This window comes from Vulpes lagopus, chromosome 8 (assembly GCF_018345385.1).
Source record: "Vulpes lagopus strain Blue_001 chromosome 8, ASM1834538v1, whole genome shotgun sequence".
Taxonomy (NCBI): Eukaryota; Metazoa; Chordata; class Mammalia; order Carnivora; family Canidae; genus Vulpes; species Vulpes lagopus.
The window spans coordinates 19,390,162-19,413,646 of NC_054831.1; the positions used below are offsets into that span (position 1 = coordinate 19,390,162).

The 23,485-nt window shown below is 41.4% G+C and overlaps 3 protein-coding genes across 3 annotated transcripts in view; 1 reads left to right on the forward strand and 2 right to left on the reverse strand.

The window, feature by feature from the left end:
• DOCK5 (dedicator of cytokinesis 5) overlaps window positions 1–8,854 on the forward strand; it is a 211,725-nt gene extending 202,871 nt beyond the window's left edge. Inside the window, exons 49-52 of the mRNA XM_041766771.1 lie at window positions 1,783–1,951; window positions 2,673–2,811; window positions 4,020–4,123; window positions 4,714–8,854. Of these exons, the coding sequence (XP_041622705.1) occupies window positions 1,783–1,951; window positions 2,673–2,811; window positions 4,020–4,123; window positions 4,714–4,818 (517 nt within the window). The 3' untranslated portion in view covers window positions 4,819–8,854. The remainder of the gene's footprint in view (window positions 1–1,782; window positions 1,952–2,672; window positions 2,812–4,019; window positions 4,124–4,713) is intronic.
• A 2,981-nt stretch (window positions 8,855–11,835) lies between these two features.
• GNRH1 (gonadotropin releasing hormone 1) lies at window positions 11,836–15,606 on the reverse strand. The gene is made up of 3 exons (XM_041767955.1): window positions 15,261–15,606; window positions 13,459–13,554; window positions 11,836–12,034 (listed from the first exon to the last, which is right to left on the reverse strand). Exons 1-3 carry the CDS (start codon window positions 15,399–15,401, stop codon window positions 11,993–11,995), a joined length of 279 nt encoding a protein of 92 aa, XP_041623889.1. The 5' UTR covers window positions 15,402–15,606; the 3' UTR covers window positions 11,836–11,992.
• A 4,161-nt stretch (window positions 15,607–19,767) lies between these two features.
• The window catches only part of KCTD9 (potassium channel tetramerization domain containing 9), a gene marked incomplete at its 5' end in the record, with an annotated part of 31,661 nt that continues 27,943 nt past the window's right edge, over window positions 19,768–23,485 (reverse strand). The window contains one exon of the mRNA XM_041767421.1: window positions 19,768–21,681. Coding sequence (XP_041623355.1) covers window positions 21,565–21,681 — 117 coding nt within the window. The remainder of the gene's footprint in view (window positions 21,682–23,485) is intronic.

Sequence of the window (23,485 nt, forward strand, 5' to 3'; positions counted from 1 at the left end):
CATATGGAATAATTTCACTGCCCTGAAGATCCTCTGCCCTCTGCCTATTCATCCCTCCAAGCTTTCTATTTTCATGGAGTAAAAATCTATCAATTTTTAGTCAAGCCAGGGCTTATTAAATACCCATTCAGAAGCTCTAAGCAACACCCATCATAAAGGTGTAATATCTTTTTTAATTTTCCTCCATTTTACATTTTGCTACAGTCATTCCCTCTCTCTTTGTCTCTCCCTCACCAGCCCCACTCCACCATTCGAGAGTAGGCTGCATGCTTCATGCAATAAGAGCAAACACATTGTCTTATATAACCGCACACCCCGGTACAGTCTGGATGTTCAGGAAATTTGGCATCGATACAAGGCTGTAAGCTCTAACCCTTATCCCAGTTTTGTTGGTTGCCCCACTATGATTTTTATACATAGCATGTGATCCTGACTGGATCCCATACCAGAAGTTGCGTGTTTCGCCACGCCTCTTTATTCTTTAATCTCAAGTAGTTTGGCTTTTCGAAAAAGATGAAAGACAATCTTGTCTTTCATCATATTGACATTTTTGAAGATTACAGGCCAGTCATTTCATAGGATTCACCTTCATTTGTGCTTGTCTAATGTTTCTGTGTGCTTAGGATTCAAGTTGTAGACTTTTGGGTCACGTTATGTCCTTTTAAAGTATCATATCCAGAAGTGCATTATGTTCATTTGTTCCCCATTAGTGTGTTAACTGATGGTGTATGTTGTTGAGGTTTTGTCCATTTTCTTTTCTGTGATAGTTACTGTTTCTTCCTTTGTAGATAATAAGTAATTTATGGGGAAATATTGTGAGACTATCCTGTTTCTCATCAAACTCTTCCTCTCTCTGTCTAGCACCTAATCATGATTCTTGAATGAAACAGGTTTCACTATGGTGTTTGAAAATCTATCACTATAATAAAAGCATTTTGGGAGCATGCATCAATGCTAGGCACTTGTTCTAAGCATATGAGGTAGGTACTATTACTGTTCCCATTTCATAGATAAGGAAACTGAGGTATGAAAAGATCACCCAAGAAGTAAGCATAGGTAGGATTTGAACACAGGCTGGCCATCTCTGGGACATATGCTGTTACCCAAGTAGCCTGAAGCTACTTATGTGTCTTTTACTGTATGAACTCTGTCTTTGCCTATAAATTTAGTAAGACTTTCTCTTTCTGGGATAAGATGAATGTTCAGAGATGTTTTCCTTTCATACTTTGGTGGTCTCATTTGTGTACATGTTTAATTGGCAGTTGGAAGGATGCCTGGGTGACTCAGTGATTGAGCATCTGTCTTTGGCTCAGGGCATGATCCTGAGATCCTGGGATCAAGGCCCACATCAGGCTCCCCAAGGGGGGAGCCTGCTTCTCCCTCTGCTATGTCTCTGCCTCTCTTTCTGGGTCTCTCATGAATAAATAAATAAAATCTTAAAAAAAATAATTGGCAGTTGGAAATTCAGATGTAGAAGCTGAGAGGGAAGTCACAGATCAAGATTATCTTGAGGAGTCATAATCCCTGTTTTTTTTTTTAAGATTTTATTTATTTATTCATGAGAGACATGGAGAGAGAGGTAGAGACAGGTAGAGAAGCAGGCTTCATGCTGGGAGCCCGATGTGGGACTCTATCCTTAAATGGAGGATCACACCCTGAGCTGAAGGCAGATGCTCAACCACTGAGCCACCCAGGCATCCCACCCCTGGTCTTTCTTGGAGTAAATTTTGACTCCCAAGTGGTCAGGGTTTTGTGATTTTGGGCCTTGTTCTTGGCTGATAGGTCAATCCTCGAGCCACTTCTGGAACGCAGGGCTTCATCAGGTGCTAGAGTTGAAGACTTGCCCCTCAAAGAGGACAGTGAGAACCGGATCAGCAAGTTCAAGAGAAAAGACTGGAGCGTGAGCAAATCCCAAGTCATTGCAGAAAAAGTGCCAGAACCTGATCTGATGGTAAAACAACAACAGCAACTACTACAGGGGGGTGGGTGGGGAGCAAAGCAAACAAGCACCAGAGGTTTGCTAGTGCTTTCCCTGTAGCCAGGCACATGCCCGTTCCCATCAGAGCTGTGAGTCACCTGGCCATGCTTTCTCAGGACGCAGCAGCCTGTGGTGGCTTTCCATCTCAGGCTGTGCTAAAAAAAAAAAAAAAAAAAAAAAAAAAAAAAAAGCACATAAGGAGAATTGGAGCAGCTAAATCAGTATTGGTGTAAGACCTTGTACCCACAATGTAAACATGTGGGCTGCTGCTTGGAGTTATGGTTCTCACCACCATATTCCATGACTCAGTCCAAACGTTGTCATTTCTCTTCTTTTAACTTAAAAAAAAAAAAAAAGTGCTTTTTCTTCTATGAGCCACATCAAGTTGTTAAGTGTGACAAGACCAGCCTTCCCTGAGAATCAGGGTGGCTCGTTTCCAACATAAATAATACAGTCGAACTGTGGTCAAGATCAGGCTCATGGCTGGCCAGAGAACAATGTCTGCTCGGTGGTTCCCTGTCCGTGTGTTTGCCATGCTCACCACATGACAGCGTGGTAAGCTCAAGAGTGGCTCCTGGAATGGTTCCCTCTAACACGTTTGTGCTCAGCAGGCGAGGTGGTTCAGAGCAATGATGAGCTCAGCCTTTCTCACGGTGAGAATGTTTTGCTGTGCCCCACCCTCACCCCCCACTAGAGCCCAGCCAGAAAAGCACAAAGACCAAAGAGTCTCCAGTTGTCGGACAATCGGCTGACGCCATTTCATGGTTCTTCACCTCCTCAGTCGACACCCTTGAGCCCACCTCCACTCACTCCTAAAGCTACCAGGACCTTAAGTAAGTCTTTTATATATATATATATATACCGGTATAGAGATACAGATATATCCCTTCTCTTTGTTTCAGTAGGAAATGGAGTATATCTATGGATTTGGGCGATATTTAGCCAGAACATCCACATAGTATATGAGATTATTAAAAAAAAAAAAGATTTATGTATTTATTTATTTGAGAAAGAGAGAGAGTGAGCCCAAGGGGAAGAGAGAGAGGGATAAGAAGACTCTCCATTGAGCAGAGAGCCTGATACAGGGCTCAATGCTAGGACCCTAGGATCATGACCAGAGCTGAAGGCAGATACCTGACTGAGCTACCCAGGTGCCCCAGTATGAGATTATTGTAAAGTTGGCTCATTTCACAGTAGTGGGTATAGTAAAATTAGAGTTTGACAAGGATTCTGTGGGTTCCTAGGACACATTAACCTTCTCTGAATAGTGACTCAGAGGGTCTCATGACTCTTTTTCCATTTGTGAAGTTATGAATGAGGTAGAGCTAGAGGGGGACTAGACAGGAAGCAAGTAGCTTACAAACTATTGGGTAGGTAGCTCTGCACTTTGTATATGAAAGTGTCCCAAAAAAAGGATGACAAATAGATCTGCTCCATGTACTGTCTACAGTCAGGCCTTGGGGAATCAGCAGTCCACATTGCCTGACAAGAATTCCAAGGTATCCTTGGTAAAAAAAAAAAAATGGAATCACCATTTAGGACCAAGATAGGACACAGGAGTCAACCAAGAGTTAGAGATAATTAAGTAAGATTTCCTGGAGAAAATGGTATCTCACCCTTTAAATAATCCAACAAAGACAACTCAGTTCAATTTAACCAATATATATTGGCCACTTACTTTGTGACAGACATTTTTTCTAAAGCACTTGGGATAGATCAGAGAATAGAGTACCTATTGTTAATACGCTAAGTTCTAGAAAATGTCTTCATTTCCAGCTTGATAGTAAAACCCTAAGCAAAAAAAAAGGGGGGGGGGATTTTTACTTTGGAACTTGTTGTGAAACCTTCTAGTGAGCAAACAGTGCTATATTTATTATGAAGGGCAAGAGGTCTTTTCCATTCTGTCCACAGAAACTACAGAATATCCCCTTAGCAGTTGGATGGCCAGGTTGGTTTAGGTGTTAACATGGCAAGCAGAGGTTCCATGAGATTCCTTGATGAATTCTTCTCTCTGCCTTCATCGACTTTGTATCATTTCTAGGCTCCCCATCTTTGCAGACAGATGGGCTGATGACTACTACTGTCCCGCCTCCCCCTCCCCCCAAAAGCAAGCCTTATGAGAGCAGCCAGAGGAACTCCACAGAGGTAGGAACAAGGCCAAAGGCCGGCGTTGGGGTCAGAGCATACCACTTGTGGGAGTGCAGTGTTGGTTTTCCAAGCTTTTTACTGGGCAGGTTTCCCATAGATTTGTCACTCCAGTCTCTTCTTGATTCATGCCTAAAATCATAAAAGATAGGGTATTTTCCATGGGAAGAAACAAAATGTAAGCAGACCTTTACATCAGATCAAAGGTAGACCTTTTCTCGGTACCTCACTCTGGGTACAGGTGAGTGAAGTCGGAAGTGAATTCTGGTTCACATGTGAAGAGTTTACTCCTGAGTGAGTGACAGTCATTCTAGAATGGCCTCTCATGGGTTTCCTTCATTCATTCAACAAATACTTATTGAGTGCCTGCTATAGAACCCAAATGTTGGGGATATAACTCTTTGGTGTATGTCTGATTAACTCAGAGAACAGGGGAAGATAAATGAGTGTTGTTCCCCTTCTGTCCCTGCCAAGGCAGCGTAGATAAACTCAGATCAGTTAGATGTTTACATGCAGTGGCAGAAATGTGGAGGAGAAAGCAGATTAAGAAGAAAAGACTCATTTGACTTTTGTTGTGTCTGCTCCCTCAGATTGCTCCTCCGCTGCCAATCCGAAGAGAAGCCAAAGCCCCACCCCCACCACCTCCCAAAGCTCGGAAATCTGGCTTACTTCCTTCTGAGCCTGGATCCCAGTAAGGATCTTGCCCTCTCTCTGCAACTCTGAACACCTCGAACAGCTGATGCCTGAGAGGAGGCACGGTCCTCATTCCCCAGGGCCCCTTGCTGACCACCTCTCCTAAAGCTGGAGTCAGCTTGACCAGCTCAAAACTGGTTGCTCGTTGAAAGGCTTCTCTCTGATGGATGCGTAAGGCCACATCACATGTCCTCCAGTCCAAGAAGATTCCAGAATTGGTCACATCCTGTATGTTTCTCAAAGGAGAGATCTTCCTCACCATGATTAAATTCAGCCTCTGGCACAGAGCCATTGCAGCCTACAAAAGCCTGGAGATGTTCTTCATAGTGTTGGAGGAACAACCCCAGTAACCTACATACAGTCTGGAAGAATTCCTTGCTTTGCTTGTGAAAAGCTATGCTTGACATGTGGTTTTCTTACAGGGACATGCCGTGTCCCCAATAACATTGGAAGAGACCCACATAAAGTACTTCGGTATCCAAAATAATCCTATCTTTCCGATGTCTGCTGTGTCTCCTTTAAGGAAAAGAACATCTTGGTGATGAAGATTGGCTACTTTTGCGTATGAATAGCTATCATTGTTGAAAAAACTTGGACAGATTGTGAGGTCTGAGCTCCTGCCCACCCCACCCACACACACCCCCTACGTGTGGGGAGGGAGAGCTGCCCACCCCCTCTGAGGGGTCCCTCACACTCCTGACTAACGGCCCTCAGCCCTCGCTGCATCCCGTCACTCCTTCCTGCTACAGACTGCCTTGAAGCTCTTTCTTTTGCACAGTTTCTTGCCCTGTTACCTCCTCTGAGCTCAAATCACTGGACAGAAGGGACTTAGAAGCCCGGATTCAACAACTTCTCGTCCAGATCCCATATGGATGGCTCTGCGACCCCTCTCTGCCACCTGATTTTACCCTGGAGAATACAGTGCAATATCTCCCGTTGATTATTTATTCCTCGTGATTGTGGAATTAATTTGATTACATGTTTACGGTACTAATGTCAATAGTCCTTTCACAAGAAGAAATGGGGTGGCTTAGCTGATCAAATATTACATATACATAAATGACCACACAAGGTTAAAGACATTTTGAGCTAGAAGGGCCTTAAAGGTCATACAAACCACCCCCTCGTTTTGTAGACAGGGAAACCAAAGCTAAGCAAAATCTGCCTACAGATTCTTACTAATAACCCAGCTTGCTGATCGAGGCTCTATCCCCAGATAACACTTAGATCGAGAAGACAACTCTGACAAACTCCATGATGAATACCCACCCCTACTTGCAACAACAATGGGAATGCCCCAGATATTTCTATACAACTTAGATGGTTATGGCAAAGTACAAAACCTTTTGTGGATCCCCTAGGTCAACAGGTGGGGAAGCTTCCCAGAGTCCCTCCTGCACCTGGGCCCAGTCCCCTCCGCCCACACACACACCCTGCCTCGAGGTAAAAAGAGGAAAAAGAGATTTCACCTCCAAGAATTCAGATTTGCTTGCCTGCCCCTTTGTGTGCCTGTCTCAACACTACCCCTCTTAGAAGAGACATACTAATGCTTCACAGAATCAGGGAAATAAAAACCTCTGAGACTTGGCCAGCATTGCTCAAACAATTAGTGTGTGTATTTAAATGTGGTGAGGAAAAGGCCGTTCTTCACCTCCACTCAGGAGAACCTTCAAGGGGATAAAAGAGAGAACCTGGATTTTGGAAATAAACCATCTGGTTTCAGACCATTCCAGCTGTGTCATCAGTTAACTTGGCAAGCTCCTTTAATTCTTTGAAATCAGCTGAGCCTTCATTTCTTCACCTTTTGAAACAGGGAATAACACCTGCCCCACAGGTGAGGTTCAGATGAGATCGACTGTCTGAAGTAGTAGGTACGACATGCTCCTTTCCTCTGCTCAGCCTGAGTAAGATCTGGAATTCTCTTTGAGCATTACTGATAATTTTCTTCCCCCGAAGTAATTTGGAAAGTGAGTGCAAGTTAGCTGAGCACATACAGTCCCTTTGAAAAAGAGGGCATCTTTTGGAATCTCTTACATAATTATTTATGACTAAAGGAGAAGTGCTAATAAGAACTGGAAAGGAAAAAAAAAAAAAGAACTGGAAAGGATTTTGGTGGAAAGAACAAAGAGAAGGAACAGAGAGGTTATTCAGGGCTTCTGTGGGGCCTGGAGCAGTTTCTAAGAAGTTGCATCTCAGACTGGTGAGTGGGGCTGTGTAGGCCTCACTCACCCTATTTTTCAGGCCGCCCATAAAATAGAAAGATGTAAACTGGTCACAAAAAAATACCAGACTTCAAATATGTCCTTTCAGAGCAGTGCAAGGGAGGGCTGCGGTGTGATCTTTGAACAGGGGCTGGGGAAGTCTGCTACACCAGTGCCCAGATACTCTTCCCTTTCTTAATAGAATATATTTTTCCCATGTGTCTCCCCTTCCACATTAATGCAAATACTAGGTCTCTCCTTCCTGAATAGAATTATAGGTAATGTCATGGATAACAGATTATAGGGAACGTTGGGAAGCCACTGGTCGGAAAGAGTCCTGTTAGACAAAAGATAATCAGTCTGTCCTGAAGTCAAAGAGGAAGACTGCAAAGACATGCCTTCTGCTTGCACCTAGGAGAGATGAGGGGCCGGGAATAAAAGAGGACAGAACTGGTCTTCATTTTCTCTGATAAGAATTCTGGAGCATTAAAGGATGTTGAAAATAGCTCCCAAACCATCACAACCTTTGTGGATATTAGCTAATGGGATTTTTCTAATTCCTTATTTTCTCTCTGTTCCAGTGATTTGTCTTTGAGATTTTTTTTTTTCAAGAATCGTTTCGTTCAACATTAATTAAGCTCTTACTGAATGCCAGACACCTTATGAGACCCTGGGGATGTGGCAGTTCATTGTGTTCAATGGGAACAGTGTGATGTGCAGAGACTGTGCTGTGGTGTTGGCAAGAGAGTGGGATTAGAAAAAAGTGAAACCCTCAGTGAGGCTGCTTGGGCCATGGGCCTCCCCTCTTGCACCTCACTCACATCTTGATTGCAGAATCGCAGTCATTATCTCCCATCAGGGAGACCCATGAAAAATGCTGTCACCCTGCAGATCCCTAAGAGATGAGGGGGGATTTGAGATAACCATCTACCTTTGTTAACTTTCTCCAAGCTGTGAGAGTCCTACCCCTCTACTGGCCCCCAGATTATGGGGTGATTTCTTCCTTTAAAATTGAGATGAGTCCTATACATACATATGCTCAACTGCACAAATCTTAGGGCTACAAATGGATGAAGCTTTACATAAGCATGCACCATGTCACCACCTTTCCGATCCAGACCTAGACTACTTCCAGAACCCCAGAGGATGCCTCTCACGTCCATGCCATCCTTCTGCAAAAGGCATTTAGGAGGCCGTTCATAGCTGTACCTGCCCTCCTGCCCCTGTTCGGCATAATGAAAAAAGGGGGGAAAATCCCACCATCAACACAGAACAGGACAGTAAAGACCATGTACCTTTTGGCAAGACCAATACCTTTAGTCAGCCTCTGGGCCTCAATATCCTCAGGTAAAACATATCTGAGGCTACGTGGTTTTTAGAATTCCTACGTGCTTGCTTTGATTCTGAGTGAGAAAGAGAATCAGAAGGCAACTTAAGTTTCTGTACAATGGCTTTTAGGTCCACGTGCCATTAACCAGGTGGGATTTTAAAATTAGTTGGAAAAGATAAGTTCCTCTTTGGGTGGGTTGAGTGTGGAACCACCAGTTCTCACCTACAAAAAAGGAAAAAGGTAGTTGTTCTTTTAAGGTGATGATTTCAGGCTGTTTCTTATAATCCAGCCAAAGCTGGTCTCCCACCTATGCTGCCTAAACTCGTCTATTAGTCAAATTTTGTAAGTTGTTCATCTAGACTTTGTCAAGGGCTCTGTTGCCTGGAGTTTGTAAACTAGTTGGGTTTCAAACATGAACTCTTAGGAAGATGTGCATTGAAGTAGAAAAATTTTGTTCAGATTTGCTGTTATTTATTTTTTAAATTAAAAATGGAAATGTATTTTGAAGTTTATCGTGTTTAGTCTATTATTACTCTTATGTTAGTGGAATGAAATCATTCCTGAACTTTACGGACACATCCAGTGCCTCTGGCCTCCTTTCATTACAGGTCCTGTTAGTTGAGACTCCTACTGTGGGGTCATGGAGTCATCTTTGCCTGGAAGCAATAACAACTACAGACCATTTGGTTCTTCCCTCACCTCTATCCCCTCCATCCATCCCTCTGGCATCGGAGCTGAGGGCTTCTAACAATTGATTTAATACAATAGGTTGTTTCTTTATTCATTCACTGAAAAGGGAAATAAAAGGAGTAGCTAGTAACTTATTTGGGAAGGATAGAAACTGATTCTCAAGCTACGTTGAACATTAATTATTACCTGGGAAGAGGCCACACACCAGACCCATTAAATTAATTTCCAAGAGAGGGGAGCTTGACCCAGGCACCATATTCCTTCTGAATCTCCCCAATGTCATTCCAATGTTAAGCCAAGGCTGCAAATCACTACCTTAGAGGAAATAACAACTTGAGAAGATTGGTGTTCAAAATGGATGTTCATTTCTTAAACTCCCTGCTGGTGATGTGTCACGTTGGGGAGAGGAGGGGACAGCCACACTTCAGTTAGAATAGCCACACTGTTTAAAGTCCTGGGCTTATGCCTAAGATTTTTTTTTTTTTCTTTTAAGAAAATGTCCCAGTGCTTTTAAACATTTGCCATCTATTGCTTTTTAGGGCAATAATGCCCCACTGTGTACATAAGAATCCCTGGCATGCTAAAAATGCAAATGGTTTGGGCCTCCAAGACTGAATCAGTAAGCCTCAGGAATCTTTTTGGATCTAAAATCTCCGTAGAAATACTACTTTAGAGTACCGTCCACTGTCAAAATTTAAAAGTGCTGTTATTTCATGCAATGATTCTTGGCTTTTCCCCAGTCATCTCCAGGATACTGCAACTTCCAAGCCCTTTGCTAAAATGGTCTATCCTCAGGCCATTCTTTCTGACACTTGATCATTTAAAGCCTTATATATTTGAGAACTTATTAAAGGGAGCATTTGGTATGTTTCCCCACCGTTTATTTTGAATGACTACTGAACTTTTTTTGAAGCTGCGTTGATGAGGTAGACAGTTCTTCAGATTTGGGAAAATGTGTAAAATTTTAATAAAGAGCTCATTTTCACTCTCCTCCTTAGGCCTTTGGTCATTTGAGAATCAAAAACCCAACATGTTCATGTAAGTCGCAAACTACTGGATGCCATCCCGAGCCTATCACATCTGCATCATCAGGTGGCTGGATGAGCATCTCTGTAGCCCATTCAGGGAAGCCCATAGCTTCTGGAAAACTGAGACTCCAAACAGAATGTAAAAAATAAGTGATTGTGAGCGGTGCTTGGGTGGCTCAGTCAAGCGCCTGCCTTCGGCTGAGGTCATGATCTCAGGGTCCTGGGATCAAGCCCCTCATTGGGCTCCTGCTCAGCAGGGAGTCTGCTTCTCCCTCTGCCTCTGCCCCTCCAGAGGTGATACCTGTTCTCTCTCTCTGTTTCTCTTTCTCTCTCTCTCAAGTAAATAAATAAAATCTTTAAAAAAAAATGTGTTGCCCTGTTCTTTAAATATGTTAACTAATTAATGTAAAGATTGTAAATGGTATTGTTTTTAGTAACAAAAAAATAGCTACTGAGCAATTGGCAGGTGGAAGCCTCTCATTGTGCCTTGTAATGTATTGATTAGTGAAAATAGGCAGTTTTACCTTTTGTTCTGCAAAGTAGGTTAGGAACTACATCTCTGCTTAATTTTATTAAAGTGGGAGTAAGGAAATTCTTTGAGAGATTGTTCAAATGGAGATATTTGGGGGAATCTAGCACTGTGCTGATCTGTATTAAAAGGGGGGTTTTTCTCTCCCATGGACCCTGGTTCTAATTCCTTAACACAGGCCCTTTTTTGAGATGGAGGGGCAAGGAGAGGAGGAGGAAGGCTCTGACTGAAACAGCGAAAGGGCCTTGATCGTTGCTGTGTGAACACAGGCACAGTTTGTCGCCGTGACATCAGGCAACCTTTCTGAAATTAGTTTTTCAAATGGTCTCAAAATGATTAGAAGTTAGGAGGCTAATTGAGAACTGGTGTCATAGTGTCTGGGACCCCACAGAAAAATGGTCACTAGTAAAAGAAGCCAATACATGAGCCTCAGGATCCTGTTTAAGCTCCAATTAACAAAATCTAACCAATTAACAAAATATGTACTAGCTTTGGAACCGCCCTGCCCACGTACCCCGACAGACCTGAGTGGGTCTATTAAACCTGGGTCTCCCCATTTTAAAGGGAAGACAAGGATAACTAATTTCCAAGGTCATTGTGAGGGTTAATGACAATATTTATGCATCTGTCCCTGCACACAGCCTGACACTGGTCTTTGTGGAGAATGAATGGTGGCAATGCTATTTGACCAAGGTGCACGGGAGCACCTGAATTTCATCAACAGACTCTGTACTCCAGTGCATTTCTCAAGAGAGATCACCCAAAGAGATGAACACTGTTTTTTTAGGCCTGAGTCCCAAGCCTCAACACACACCTCTTGCTCTGGTGAACACATGGTGACCACATGTGGCCAGCAGGAGCACTGGACTAGGAGCCCAGCAGAGCCTCCTCTTTCCCGAGCCTCTCAGCCTCCATTTGACTTTCAGAGGGATTGGAGGCAGTCAAGGAAGGGAACAGCTTTCCAAGTGGGGGGAAACCTTGGCCGTGGCCTCACTTCGATGGTGTATAGTCAAAAATATAGCTACAATCTCCCCCAGAAAACTGTTGCTGAATCAGATTTTGGGGCCCAGCCCAGTAGGTGACTGTTCTTGGGACGGAGTGGTGGCAGAGAGCCAGGGGATTTCCTTAGTCAACAACAATGTCGACTTTATGTTGTCTCCTGGGCCCCATACTCAGTGTCTCCCCTTCATGGGCTTACAGTGCCCCTCCCCCACCAGAGTTCTGCCTTAAAGACTTCATGCTTATGCCACTTTATTCACAACACAGCACTTTCACCATGAAATATGTGAACTTAGCGTAAGCATATCTGAAATTCACACAATTCACAGATGTTAAACGAGTCACAAATGTCAATGTCAGAATTATACTTGTGTCGCCAATCCTTCTGGTTCAGCAGATTTAAATCCTCTTCTGCCCAGTTTCCTCTTCAATCAGACTTTCCTAAAAAATACATGAGCAAAAAATATATCAAGGTTGGTCTTACTAGCTGGATTTCACTATGCTTTTGATATCTTAATTTCTGAAATACCGATATAGAAAGAAGAGGGCCATTTATTTTTGTGCACAAAAAAGTGCTAGAGAGAGACATTAGATCATGTGTTTCTAAGTTGTTTAATAACCATAACATTAATAGTTTAAGGATAGGCTATGAAGGAGGTGAAGACAGGTCTGATCTCAGTTTTTTTTTTTTTTAATTGTATTTATTTTAGAGGGGGAGAGAGAGTGTGAATGGGGTGGAGGGTGGAGGAAGAGTAGAGGGGGAGGGACAAGCAGACTCTGCGCTGAGCATGAGCCCAATGTGGGGCTTGATCCCAGGACCCTGGAATCAGGACCTGGGCTAAACCCAAAAGTTGGATCTCAATGACTGAGCTACCCAGGCGCCCCTGATCGCAGTGTAATTAACCCTGCTTTGTCTCCCCTCTTTCTTTCTAAGGTCACGTTGGGGAAATTTCACTGCTCACTATGATTTTTATTATATGGTAAGTAGGAATGGACACAGAAAGCCAATAACAATCTCTGTCTGATTTTTTTTTCTTTGAACCGTGGGTGCAGAAGTCGTGGTCAATGAAGAAGGTGAAAGCTATAGCTTGTGTTTATATATGATTTATTCAGGCTTTCCCTGCTCGTGGGCATAGCTGTAACTAACTATAGTGCCCCTAACTGTCGCAAATAAGGGGACCACAGGAGCTCTGAAAGTCCCAACGATGAGCTCAACCTCCAACCTCTATATTCAGTGCTTTGTATACTTGCTTTCTCGTTATCAAAAACCTGCATTAGGGTAGTAGGCTCCCATTTGGGGTGGGGATTTGGAGATTGTTATAATCCCGTCAGAAAATTGGAAATCAAATATGCGGCTCTGAATTATAAATTTACTAGTTTGGAATTCTTTTTTATTCCAAGGGAGGGAAAAAAATGAAGTAGAGCACCATTTTTGAGTTCTACATTTTTCCAAGGAAGAAACCACACCAAACCAAGAACATCAGTGAAGAATTAAGGAGTCCCGCAGAGAAGGGTGGATTAGCCTAGATTAGAGTCCAGGGTGGGTTGCGGTGGTCAATTAATACCTGAGAAGAACTGACATGTAACAGCAGGCAGAAATGTGTTAGTCATCCTAAAGGCTAGACCAGGATTAGGAGATGAAGGTTACAGAGAGATTTCAATTTAAGGGGAAAAAGGTTCTAACCATTAGTACTGCCTACCCACTGAAAAGGGGGCTGTGACAAATAGGCCCTACCCCAGGAGGAACTCAGGCAGTCAGGAAGGTAAGCCTCACAGAGGCCAAGAGGTGGTTGTCCTAAGTGGACGACCTGAGGGGTCACATCTCTCCATCTCTAAAGGTCCCTGTCATTTCCACTGTGACTCACCAGAGCTCCTCTCAGGTCCCTGAGGGGAGGTCGGGGCTTGTGGATGGTGCATTCCAGGTGCTGAGGTTCTGCTGGTTGATCAAGTTCTTTGGCCATCTGAGGAAAAAGAACGTGATTCTTGCTGAAGGAGATCAAGAAATGGAATGGTATTTTCCACCATTTTCACCAAGAACTATGTGTGGAAAGTCAAGGGAATTGTGGGATGAGGATTTTAAGAACATAGATCTACCCTGAGGCATTTGTACAATTGGGTGGGGCCTCCTGAAGGGGATGGTGGTGGTGAGGAGAGAATATTTTCTCCCTACAGATGCTGAGAATGAAGTACTTCGAACCTTATGGACGGACGGTATACAAAATGTCTAGGAGTTTCTAGTTACAAATCGGAATGATTTCTATTAGTTTTATTAACGATGTCATAGTTAACTATGACTTACTTCACATATGATCTGTAGAGAGGAGATTTCAGATTCTGGGGCATCTTTATTTCATGCTAAATTATCTTTATTATTTCTCCAAGAAGAGGTATTTCTTTTCAAAGAAAGATAAATGATTTTAAGTTTCTCTCGTTTCCTATTCTCAGCACTATATTAAGTGTCCCAGCCCCGAATTACTCATCCTTTAGGTCTTGTTTTTTTCCCATTAAGAAACAGTACCAACTGTATTTTTATTAATCCACTATCATCTGGGAGGGGGGGGGTTGTTAGCCAGCTTGCATCTAAGGCCTTTCTCCTGCTATCCTCATATGACCCCAAGAAGTCTCATTTTATAGATTAAAAAACTACCCTATGTGAGTGCTGCTCCTAGTACTGAAATCTAATTTATGTGAAATCCACTCCAGGATATATTTCAGGATATATTTTGTGCCCTTGGGATCCCTGGGTGGCGCAGCGGTTTAGCGCCTGCCTTTGGCCCAGGGCACGACCCTGGAGACCCGGGATCGAATCCCACATTGGGCCTCCGGTGCATGGAGCCTGCTTCTCCCTCTGCCTGTGTCTCTGCCTCTCTCTCTCCCTCTCTCTGTGACTATCATACGAAAATAATAAAATAAAATATTTTGTGTCCTTGAGTTTGCTAACCCTCCCCATTAGCAGCCTTCAAGTTCTTTCCTTAAACACTCATTTCAGTAAAAAGGAATGATAGGGCCTGCGCTCTTGATAAGAATACTTATTTATAAGTTATGTGAATGTACACTGGCCTAGTACCATAGATACTTTTAAAAGATGAAATATGAAAAAAAAATAAGCAGAAGTTCTAAGATTTTCTCTCCAAATCTCAAGGAATCATCTAGCTCTGGAGACCCTGGGCCCATCCCGTCGTTTTGAATTCCTTTGGCATTTCTAGATACTCAGAGTGCGACACACCACTTCGCACATGTTGCTGCACCTCTTGGAATTGTTCCTGCTGTTTGTTTCCTTAGTCCCTACCTGAATAGAGAGCAAGAATGGGACCTGCCTTGGCAAGTGTCTCACCTCTTCCAGAACACCAGGGGTAGATAGAGCAGGGTAGTACGGTTGGGTCACACACAGGATGGATTTGTTTTTGTTTTAAAAGGTTTTATTTATTTATTCATGAGAGACCCAGAGAGAGAGGCAGAGACACAGGCAGAGGGAGAAGCAGGTTCCCTGTGGGAAGCCTGATGCAAGACTCGATCCCAGGACCCCGGAATCACGACCTGAGCCAAAGGCAGACACTCAACCTCTGAGCCACCCAGGTGCCCCCCACCCCACCACACACACACAGAATGTTAACACAGAATTGAACCGCATAAGCCATGTCTTACATTGAAGATGAAAGAGACTTACCTCTTGGAATGAATCAATCAAATGTTCAGCATTTCTCTTCCCCCCAGGGCGGAGTCCATAGGACCAGTGTTGGCCGGAGCAGCCCACCACACAGAAGGTCAACAGGAGAAGTCCAGCGACAAGTTTTGGAATTGGCTCCATGCTAAGGAACAGCAATGCAACAGCCAGAATGGCCCCAGACTGGGTTGAGCAAGAAAGACCCTTTGGTGAGAAGCCTCATGTTTATATGCTAACCGTGCAGAAAGCAGAAGTAGCCATTGTCTGCTTCCATCCCAGACGCTGAGACACACATCCCTATGTGCTTGCTTCAGGTTTTTCAGCCACTGGGGATGAAGGCGGTACTTGGAACTTCCATGCTCAGTATATTTTAGTACTAAGCTAGTCTATTTTTATTTTTAGTACTTATTTGGCTATCCAAACCCCAGGATTCCTTCCCTTATCAAGTTCACCTTTTTGCCTTAACATTCCCCCACCCACCCCGCAATGAGTTAGTTTTCAACTGTATCAGTTCCTGAGATATGGAGAATTGGGCCATCTGCTTGGAAAGGTGGCTCCTGCTAGGACTCTCTGGCTAATATAAAGTCGTATGACATTAAATGCAGACACCGTGGCACTAATTACATTTTGCTGAGTGTCTTCCACGCCTAAGTGTTGGCCGGACCATCTGTGAGCGTGAGAGAGAACTCAACACCTCTCAAAGCGCTAAGCCCCAGACCAGATGCCTCCGTGGCCAAGGCAGGCTGGAATTAGCTAATGACGGGAGGAACGCTCACAAAGTCTTCAAGTTAATTTTCATCAGTCAGGAAAGAGGCTAAAGACAAAATCAAATACTGGTCGATGAGCTGTTGTAATTATTCCCCACACGCTGGATTTCTGTGGCCTGGGGTGACAAGGACCAGAAGGGTCAAGGTTTCTTTAGATATTGTCACACCTGGATTTAGCCCTGTGGGTGTAAAATGCCCTACAGACAGACAAAGCATGTGGTCTAGGACAAGCGCTAGAAACACAAAGCGTTTTACCTGCTTGAGGACCAAGAGCCAAAAGAAATCCCGAGCTTCTTTTGGGAGTTTGTGGAGTCCTGTGATTTGTCATTTCTTAGCTTCCTTTTTATATGAAACTTCCCTGGGACTGAAATCTTTCCTGCTGGTAAATTATACTGCACATGGACTATGAGGGTTTTAATACTCATTTTTTTTTTTAAATCCTCACATAAAGCCCTTAATAGTGTGTGTAATTGGAACACCCACTGGTGTGTCTGTTAAATTTACTTCAATTGTGGCCATTAAAACCTCAGCTAAGACTTTTATAGCTGAGACCACAATTCAGAGATTAAAATCTGGCTAGGTGGTATTCTCTTGAGGAAACTGACAGACCTATCCAGAGTTCAAGGAAATAGCTGTCGTACCTTAAGTGATGTTAAATGCACACATAAAAGCTTTCACGAGAGGCCACATAATATTTATAGAAAGAAGTTGAGTCAGGATGCCTGGTAGCTGGTCTCAGCTCTTTGATTCTTCATTTGTAAGAGGAGCTGATTTATACATAAGTGATTATTGGCACTAAACCTACCTATACCTGTAAAGGATCCTAAAGCAGATCATGGGAGTCTGAAAATTCCCCAGTCTCCTACCCACCAGGTTCCTTCCTTGACTTACCTGGAAAGCCTTCTTTAGCATCAAAAAGTTAAGGTGAAACACTGTAGTAAGAATATACTGAGCCCAAGACCACCTGGTGGGTGGACAATTTGACTCATTTAAGTAGATACTTATTTGAGTTAAAATATGCAAATCGCTGTGTAGTAGGAAGGTAGTAAGAACTCAAAGGTGAGAAATAATAGTAGTTAACTGGCATGTGACTAAGACCAACCTCACTTATTATAACAGTCCTGCCAAATTTGGATAATGATATTATTATCGTTGCTATCGTTATCCAAATTTTAGAGATATGTGTTCCAACCCAGTGGCTAACCCTTAGGATACTTTATTTACACAGTATGAACATTTACAAAGCAAGGAGAGAACCATTCATTACTCTTTATTACATTTATTTGAATACATGATTGTCTTCCCCTAATTTACCCCTGGTTTGTACTCATGATAGTCAAGGGTATTTGACTATCGTGACTACATTTTATTATCTTGTTTAAACACCTGTTAAATCCCTAGCATTGGGGATCCCTGGGTGGCGCAGCGGTTTGGTGCCTGCCTTTGGCCCAGGGCACGACCCTGGAGACCCGGGATCGAATCCCACGTCGGGCTCCCGGTGCATGGGGCCTGCTTCTCCCTCTGCCTGTGTCTCTGCCTCTCTCTCTCTCTCTATGATTATCATGAATAAATAAAATCTTTAAAAAAATAAATCCCTAGCATTTAGTCAGCATTGGATAAGTGTAAGTTTGAACAAATGAATAAAGACCTTTACACCAGATTAGGTTTAATGCTTCCTCTATTTCTGCATCAAAGATGTTTTATCTGACATAGAATTAAACCTTCCTGTACAAATGTCTGTGAGGGCTGTTACATTAGCTAAGTAGTAAAATGGTTTAAAATAATTGGATATTTGCTCATTTTAGAGCTAGGATTGGCAAGTTCTCCTCTGGTAGAATCTAAACCAATCAGTCATTGCCCAATGTTTTCTGGAACAATTACATTTTCAAGGATGTCAGCATAAAGAGCCAGGCTGCCCTGCTTTACCCAGCATTTCTGTGGAGGTTGTCAGAGTCTCATGATAGGGTGAAGGGGATAAGCCTTCAAGTATAATTGCAAACAGAGGGGAGTTTAAAAATATTAAGTGATGTATTTCATTTAAATTATTATTTCCTTAGACACTGAATGATTTAAGTGCCATTCTGACATGAGCGTTATCTCACTATAATACAAAGGTAATGAGAAGCTTTTTCAAGAGTGCATTAGTTTGAACAGTGTTCAAATCGTCCAACTGACCTCCTATTTGCTGAAAGAGGTGCACCTCTAAGTGTTGCTTAAGCAGATGTGGCCTTTGGTCAGGACTAAGGAAATGGGAGTTAAGACTTCTGACCCTTATAGTCAGCTTAAGCACTTTTCTTTGGATAAGCATCTGTGGGTATCTTGTAGGTTATTTCTCCCAGTTGGTATTTCATTTTTGAAACATGTTTTGAAATTTTGGGATGAACACAGCCACATGGTGTATAAACATTCAATATGCTTTATGCCAAATCTGTGTTGTATACTTAGGTCACATAGCTCTCAAGGGCAAAGGCCAGATTTATTTTCTACAGTATCAAATAAGAGACTAAACATGCAATTAATGGAATTTTGATAGTGACAAACTTTGAACCTTTTTATAGTTCCAAGGATAGATCCATTTGTCATGAAGCTTAATTTAGTAAGCTGGGTTTAAGTAATTGGATTTTATAATTGTCATAATTTTTTTATTAATTTAGAGACGTCCAGACCTTAAAGTGTATGGCTTTAGAGGGAAAATGGTTTCATTTTCAACATTAAAAGAAACACCTCAAAATTATAAGTGCTACAATAATGACTTCGTAATCTTGATGAGTGATGGATGCAAACCTCTTTTTTGCCCTAATGTAAAATCTCAGCAGGAAGAATGTGTGATGAACTCCTGCTGACATATTTAAAGGTTGTGAAAGGCTTTCAGAGAATTAATCCTTGAATAAGACGCTTTATACAGAAAATAATGTAACCACTTTTCTTTGTAGAGGTGTACTTTTTAATTTTAAAGATAACACCTCCTTGGAAATTTAATGAAATTCTAGGGCTTTTCATTAAACATGATTTGAAGTTGACATGGGGGTAGATTTACAGTATAAGTCACCAATTCATAAAATGAGCAACTGGAGAAAATATTCCAGGTCCTGATTTATGATAGTAACCTTCATAAGAAAATGAATTTGCAACATTTCCTACTAAAATTTTTTTGAAATTGTATTTGAAAGAACTAGATTATATTACAAAATACTATGTATGGCTCTCAACAATTACACGAGTACTGAATTTTATCCATGTAGGTAAACTAATTTAGGTTTCAAACCCTTTCCTAGTCCCCCACCTCCAACTGTATTTTTATCTGTGTGTACACACGTTCCATCACTAGGTTTAATTTACAGTATTTACTATTTTGAAACTCCTCTGTCAAAATTCTCTCCTAGGTGTCAGGTGAAAATGTTTTGGGGACAATGTACTTAACCTAATAAAGCTAACCTATAACGTTCATCAGCTAAAGAGTAACACAAATTAAATGAATTATTGGAAGGCAGTCTTGTTTTCTCAGAATTAATGAAATTTCTTTGTGCTGTTAACATGGTAGATTTTAAAAAGAGGGTCACAAAATAATCATGCTTTCAGAAGCAAGGTTACTTTAATGGCACTTTCAGAGACGAATCCATTATACTGTTATGTTGCATTTTCTTTTCCACCCAGACTCTTGGGGCTGGTCATGAACATATGTTGAAGAAATGTAAGCAAAATACAGTAAAGTGCTGATTTTCAAAAGTACGACAATAAACTCCTTTTCAACATTTCACATCATTTATTAATGCAGTATACATTAGATCCAAAATCTGCAGTGTCTAAGCATACCAGTTTAGATCTTTCAGATTCTTCTGCAGTTTTAGGTTATGTCTATGGAGGTACCCTTAAGTGGATGAAAACACATTCTATAATTATTGAAAATATAGTACAGAGTGAAATGATTTAAATATAATTTAGGCACATATTGATTATGAAAATAGATATCTCTCAATACAATACTTCTCTGTCTTGGTAAAAATAATAAAGCAAAGAAAATAATTCATTTCTGAAGTTGCTTTCCCTCACCTGTAAAGGTCCGATCGCCCACTATGCATATTGTACCCTTTACTGTTCAGGAAAGCTTTGCATATGTATATATAGAAGAATAAGCTACGTAAATATTGAAGACATGTCATTCTCCCAAAGGAGACAAAGTAGTTCTTAATGATTCATTGCTTCAATTTGATGAGTCTGTAGAATTCAGAACCTATTTGGACACAGCTTATATCCCTGCTCTTGGGGTAGACATAAGGACATGGGTCACTGGTAAGGAATACAGGCCCTATCTCTGCTACCATAGAGATCAGGACTCAAGAAAATCAGGCTAGAATTCATTTAAACAAAACCAGAAAATAGAAGTCAAAGATCCACAGGTGCTGACTGATTGGTATTACATCTTGAACCAACCAAATGCCTTTATTCTTTTTTAAAGTTTTTTGGTGGCTATAAACTGTCAGTTTAAAATCCCCTCATTCCCCATTGTAGGGTTTTAGCTGCAGTTATGTTCATGTCCAGAAGATGACTGCCAGATTCATTTGTATTTTATAGCCTGGATTGCAGTGGACTGGGATTTATTAATACCTATTTCTAAGTTTAAGCTATCTGGCATTTGAATTAAATTAACATTAATAATGCACCTACGGTTTTTGGTCTTGACATATCTTCCTATGCGTGTTTTGACTGTACAGGAGGAAACAAGGCTGGTAGTGTAAAGTGATAAAATTGCTTGGTCTGACGTTGAGTGGAACTTGCTTAGAATGAAATTCTAAGGATGCTCATTTAAAAGCTGTAGCAACAGGTATATTCTTTGTCCATCTGAAGAGTTCCACCTTAACTTGAGCTGACAATGAGGTCTTTCCTTTCACTCTGTCCCAATCAGTAAGAACTGAGGATTTAATTTAGCTACTGCTTTGTTCTAAAAAATAAACATTATAAAAATGAACCTGAAAAGAGAGCCTTGGGGAGTCTGATCTCACCATATTAACACGGCGTGACAGGTATTTAAAGTAGGGGAGCGCATCACTAAAGCTATTAATAAACCTGAACTTGTCAATATTTTCATAAAGTTTAACAATTTAAATATCCATACTGCATCTAGAGATTCAATAAATATAATTGCATATGTTGTGCTTTTCATAAATTAAAATCCTCAAAATACATTTCAAACCAAGATGGTATTTCCATATCATGCCTATATAAAAGCAAATATAATAGATCCTATTCCCGGTCATAAAGCCAGGCAAATCCCCCTACCTCCACTCAAAAGGCAGCAAGCTAATCTAGCTTCCCTATATCTATTACATGAGTGCTTCTCTGTTAAAATCAGAATGTGGAAAAAAGTTACTTTTTTCCTTTATGCACCGCTGAGAACAAGCATAATCCTCTAAATGTTTTGTTTTGTTTTGTTTTGTTTTCCCTTACAGTGTTATTTCTTCTAGACAACTGAGTGGGTGGAGAAAAAAAGTGATAAGGAAAACATTTTGCATCTTGGGCTTCTTCCTCTAGCCCTGAAATTCTCATCTGACACTTTGTGACATATGTAGTGGTGTTAGCATCTCTTCAAATATAGCTCCCTTCACGTTGGAACCTCTCAGGTTGGCTTCTTGAAGATCACACCCAGACAGATCACAATTCTGCAGACAAAAACAATATTCATGAAAATAAGATGGAGGTTTAGGGCCTTTTTCTGTTCCCTCTCAAAATGATTCCTGGGGCACACGAAACTCACGTTATCATGAAAATCAGTTATTTCTGGAAAACTTCTGTTTTAGGAAAAAAGTCAGATTTTCTTCTACTGGATTTGCTTTCTCTAGGTGATACTCAGGCTGACTGTCACAAATATAGACAAAGGTTCAAGAGGAAGTGTGTCTCTCCCATTCGTACATTTTAAAATCAGTCATTTAAAACCCAGAATGGACTCCAATGTAGTAAATATTATCTATGCAAATTTACTGTATTTCATGAACAATAACAAAAGGCATGAACAAGGCTGGGAAACACTATTAAAAAAATCTGAATGAAAGAGATTTTACTTCCTAAGTTAAATTATGAAATAGATTTTGCCATTCCTCAACTCGAATATTTCTAAAGCAGGGAAGTGCCTTTTTTTTTTTTAACACCCAAATTACATGCACAATTCAATGAGTTTTAGCAAATGTATACAACAAACAGTTACTACCACCACAATTCGAAGCTGCTTTTAAATTTCTCAGGATCACAGACAGAGTGGCAGATGAGACCGATTTTGGATAGTCCCTGGGGATGGTAGGCGAATACACATAACCTTTTAGGACAGAATGTTACCAGCTTACTTCAACAGGGAACCTGATTAGTCTTTGCAATCAGTTGCAACCAGGAAGACTTTTGGTGTTTATCCACATTGGCTACATGGTAACTAAAACCAAGGGCGGGGGGAGAATCATCTTTGGTGACAGTACCAAATAATAAAAAATTAAATAACTGTGCTTATAATGGGTTTATACTTTTGGCCTTAGGCTGGTTCTTTTTGCTTTTAAGTTTAATGGGGCCTGCCACTCTTGCTAAGATCTATCAAGAGAACAGGCAAAACATTAAAAGAAAAAAAAATCTATAACAGGCCTAAAATTAACCTAGACCTACTATTCTCTCCAATCCAACCTAGGCCAGATTTTCTTGGATAGGGCTATTCTGTTCAATATGATTGTAAGAGCCACATTTGGCTACTTAATTTTAAATGAATTTAAATAAAACTTTAAAAATCCATTTCTCAGTTGCACTGGCCATATTTCAAGTATTCAACAGGCATAGTGCTGATTACTACTATACAAAACAGATTTTTTTTAAAAAAAGATTTTATTTGTTTATTCATGACGGACAGAGAGAGAGAGAGGCAGAGACAGGCAGAGGGAGAAGCAGGCTCCATGCTGGGAGCCTGACGCGGAACTTGATCCCGGGACTCCAGGATCACGCCCTGGGCCAAAGGCAGACACTAAACTGCTGAGCCACCAGGGATCCCCTACAAAACAGATTTAGAATGTGTCTAGCCTCACAGAAAATGCTAGTGGACAGCACTGAGAGACCTATCAATAGCACATGACTATGCTAGCTACACTGCAAATCAAGACAACATATAGAATTCTGATGAAGGAGATGCACAGACAAAATTAAAATCTGAGGTTGAGATTCAAAAAGAACATAATTCCCACTTAGAAAAGGCTTTCTCAGAACCTGGTTTCAAACCTGTATATCCTTTAAATCTCTCAAGTAGTTAAAAAAAAAAAAAAACCTGGCCCCATTTAATTGTTTAGAATTAAAACTTACAAAAACCACAATAAATCAGATTTATAAAGCACCCATCAAACTGAGCTACTTGAAGGAGACCCAAAGAAAAGAGGGGAAATCAACTTAGAGTGAATGTCAGATGAATCTTCAAATCTGAAACTGGCATCTCTGACTTGT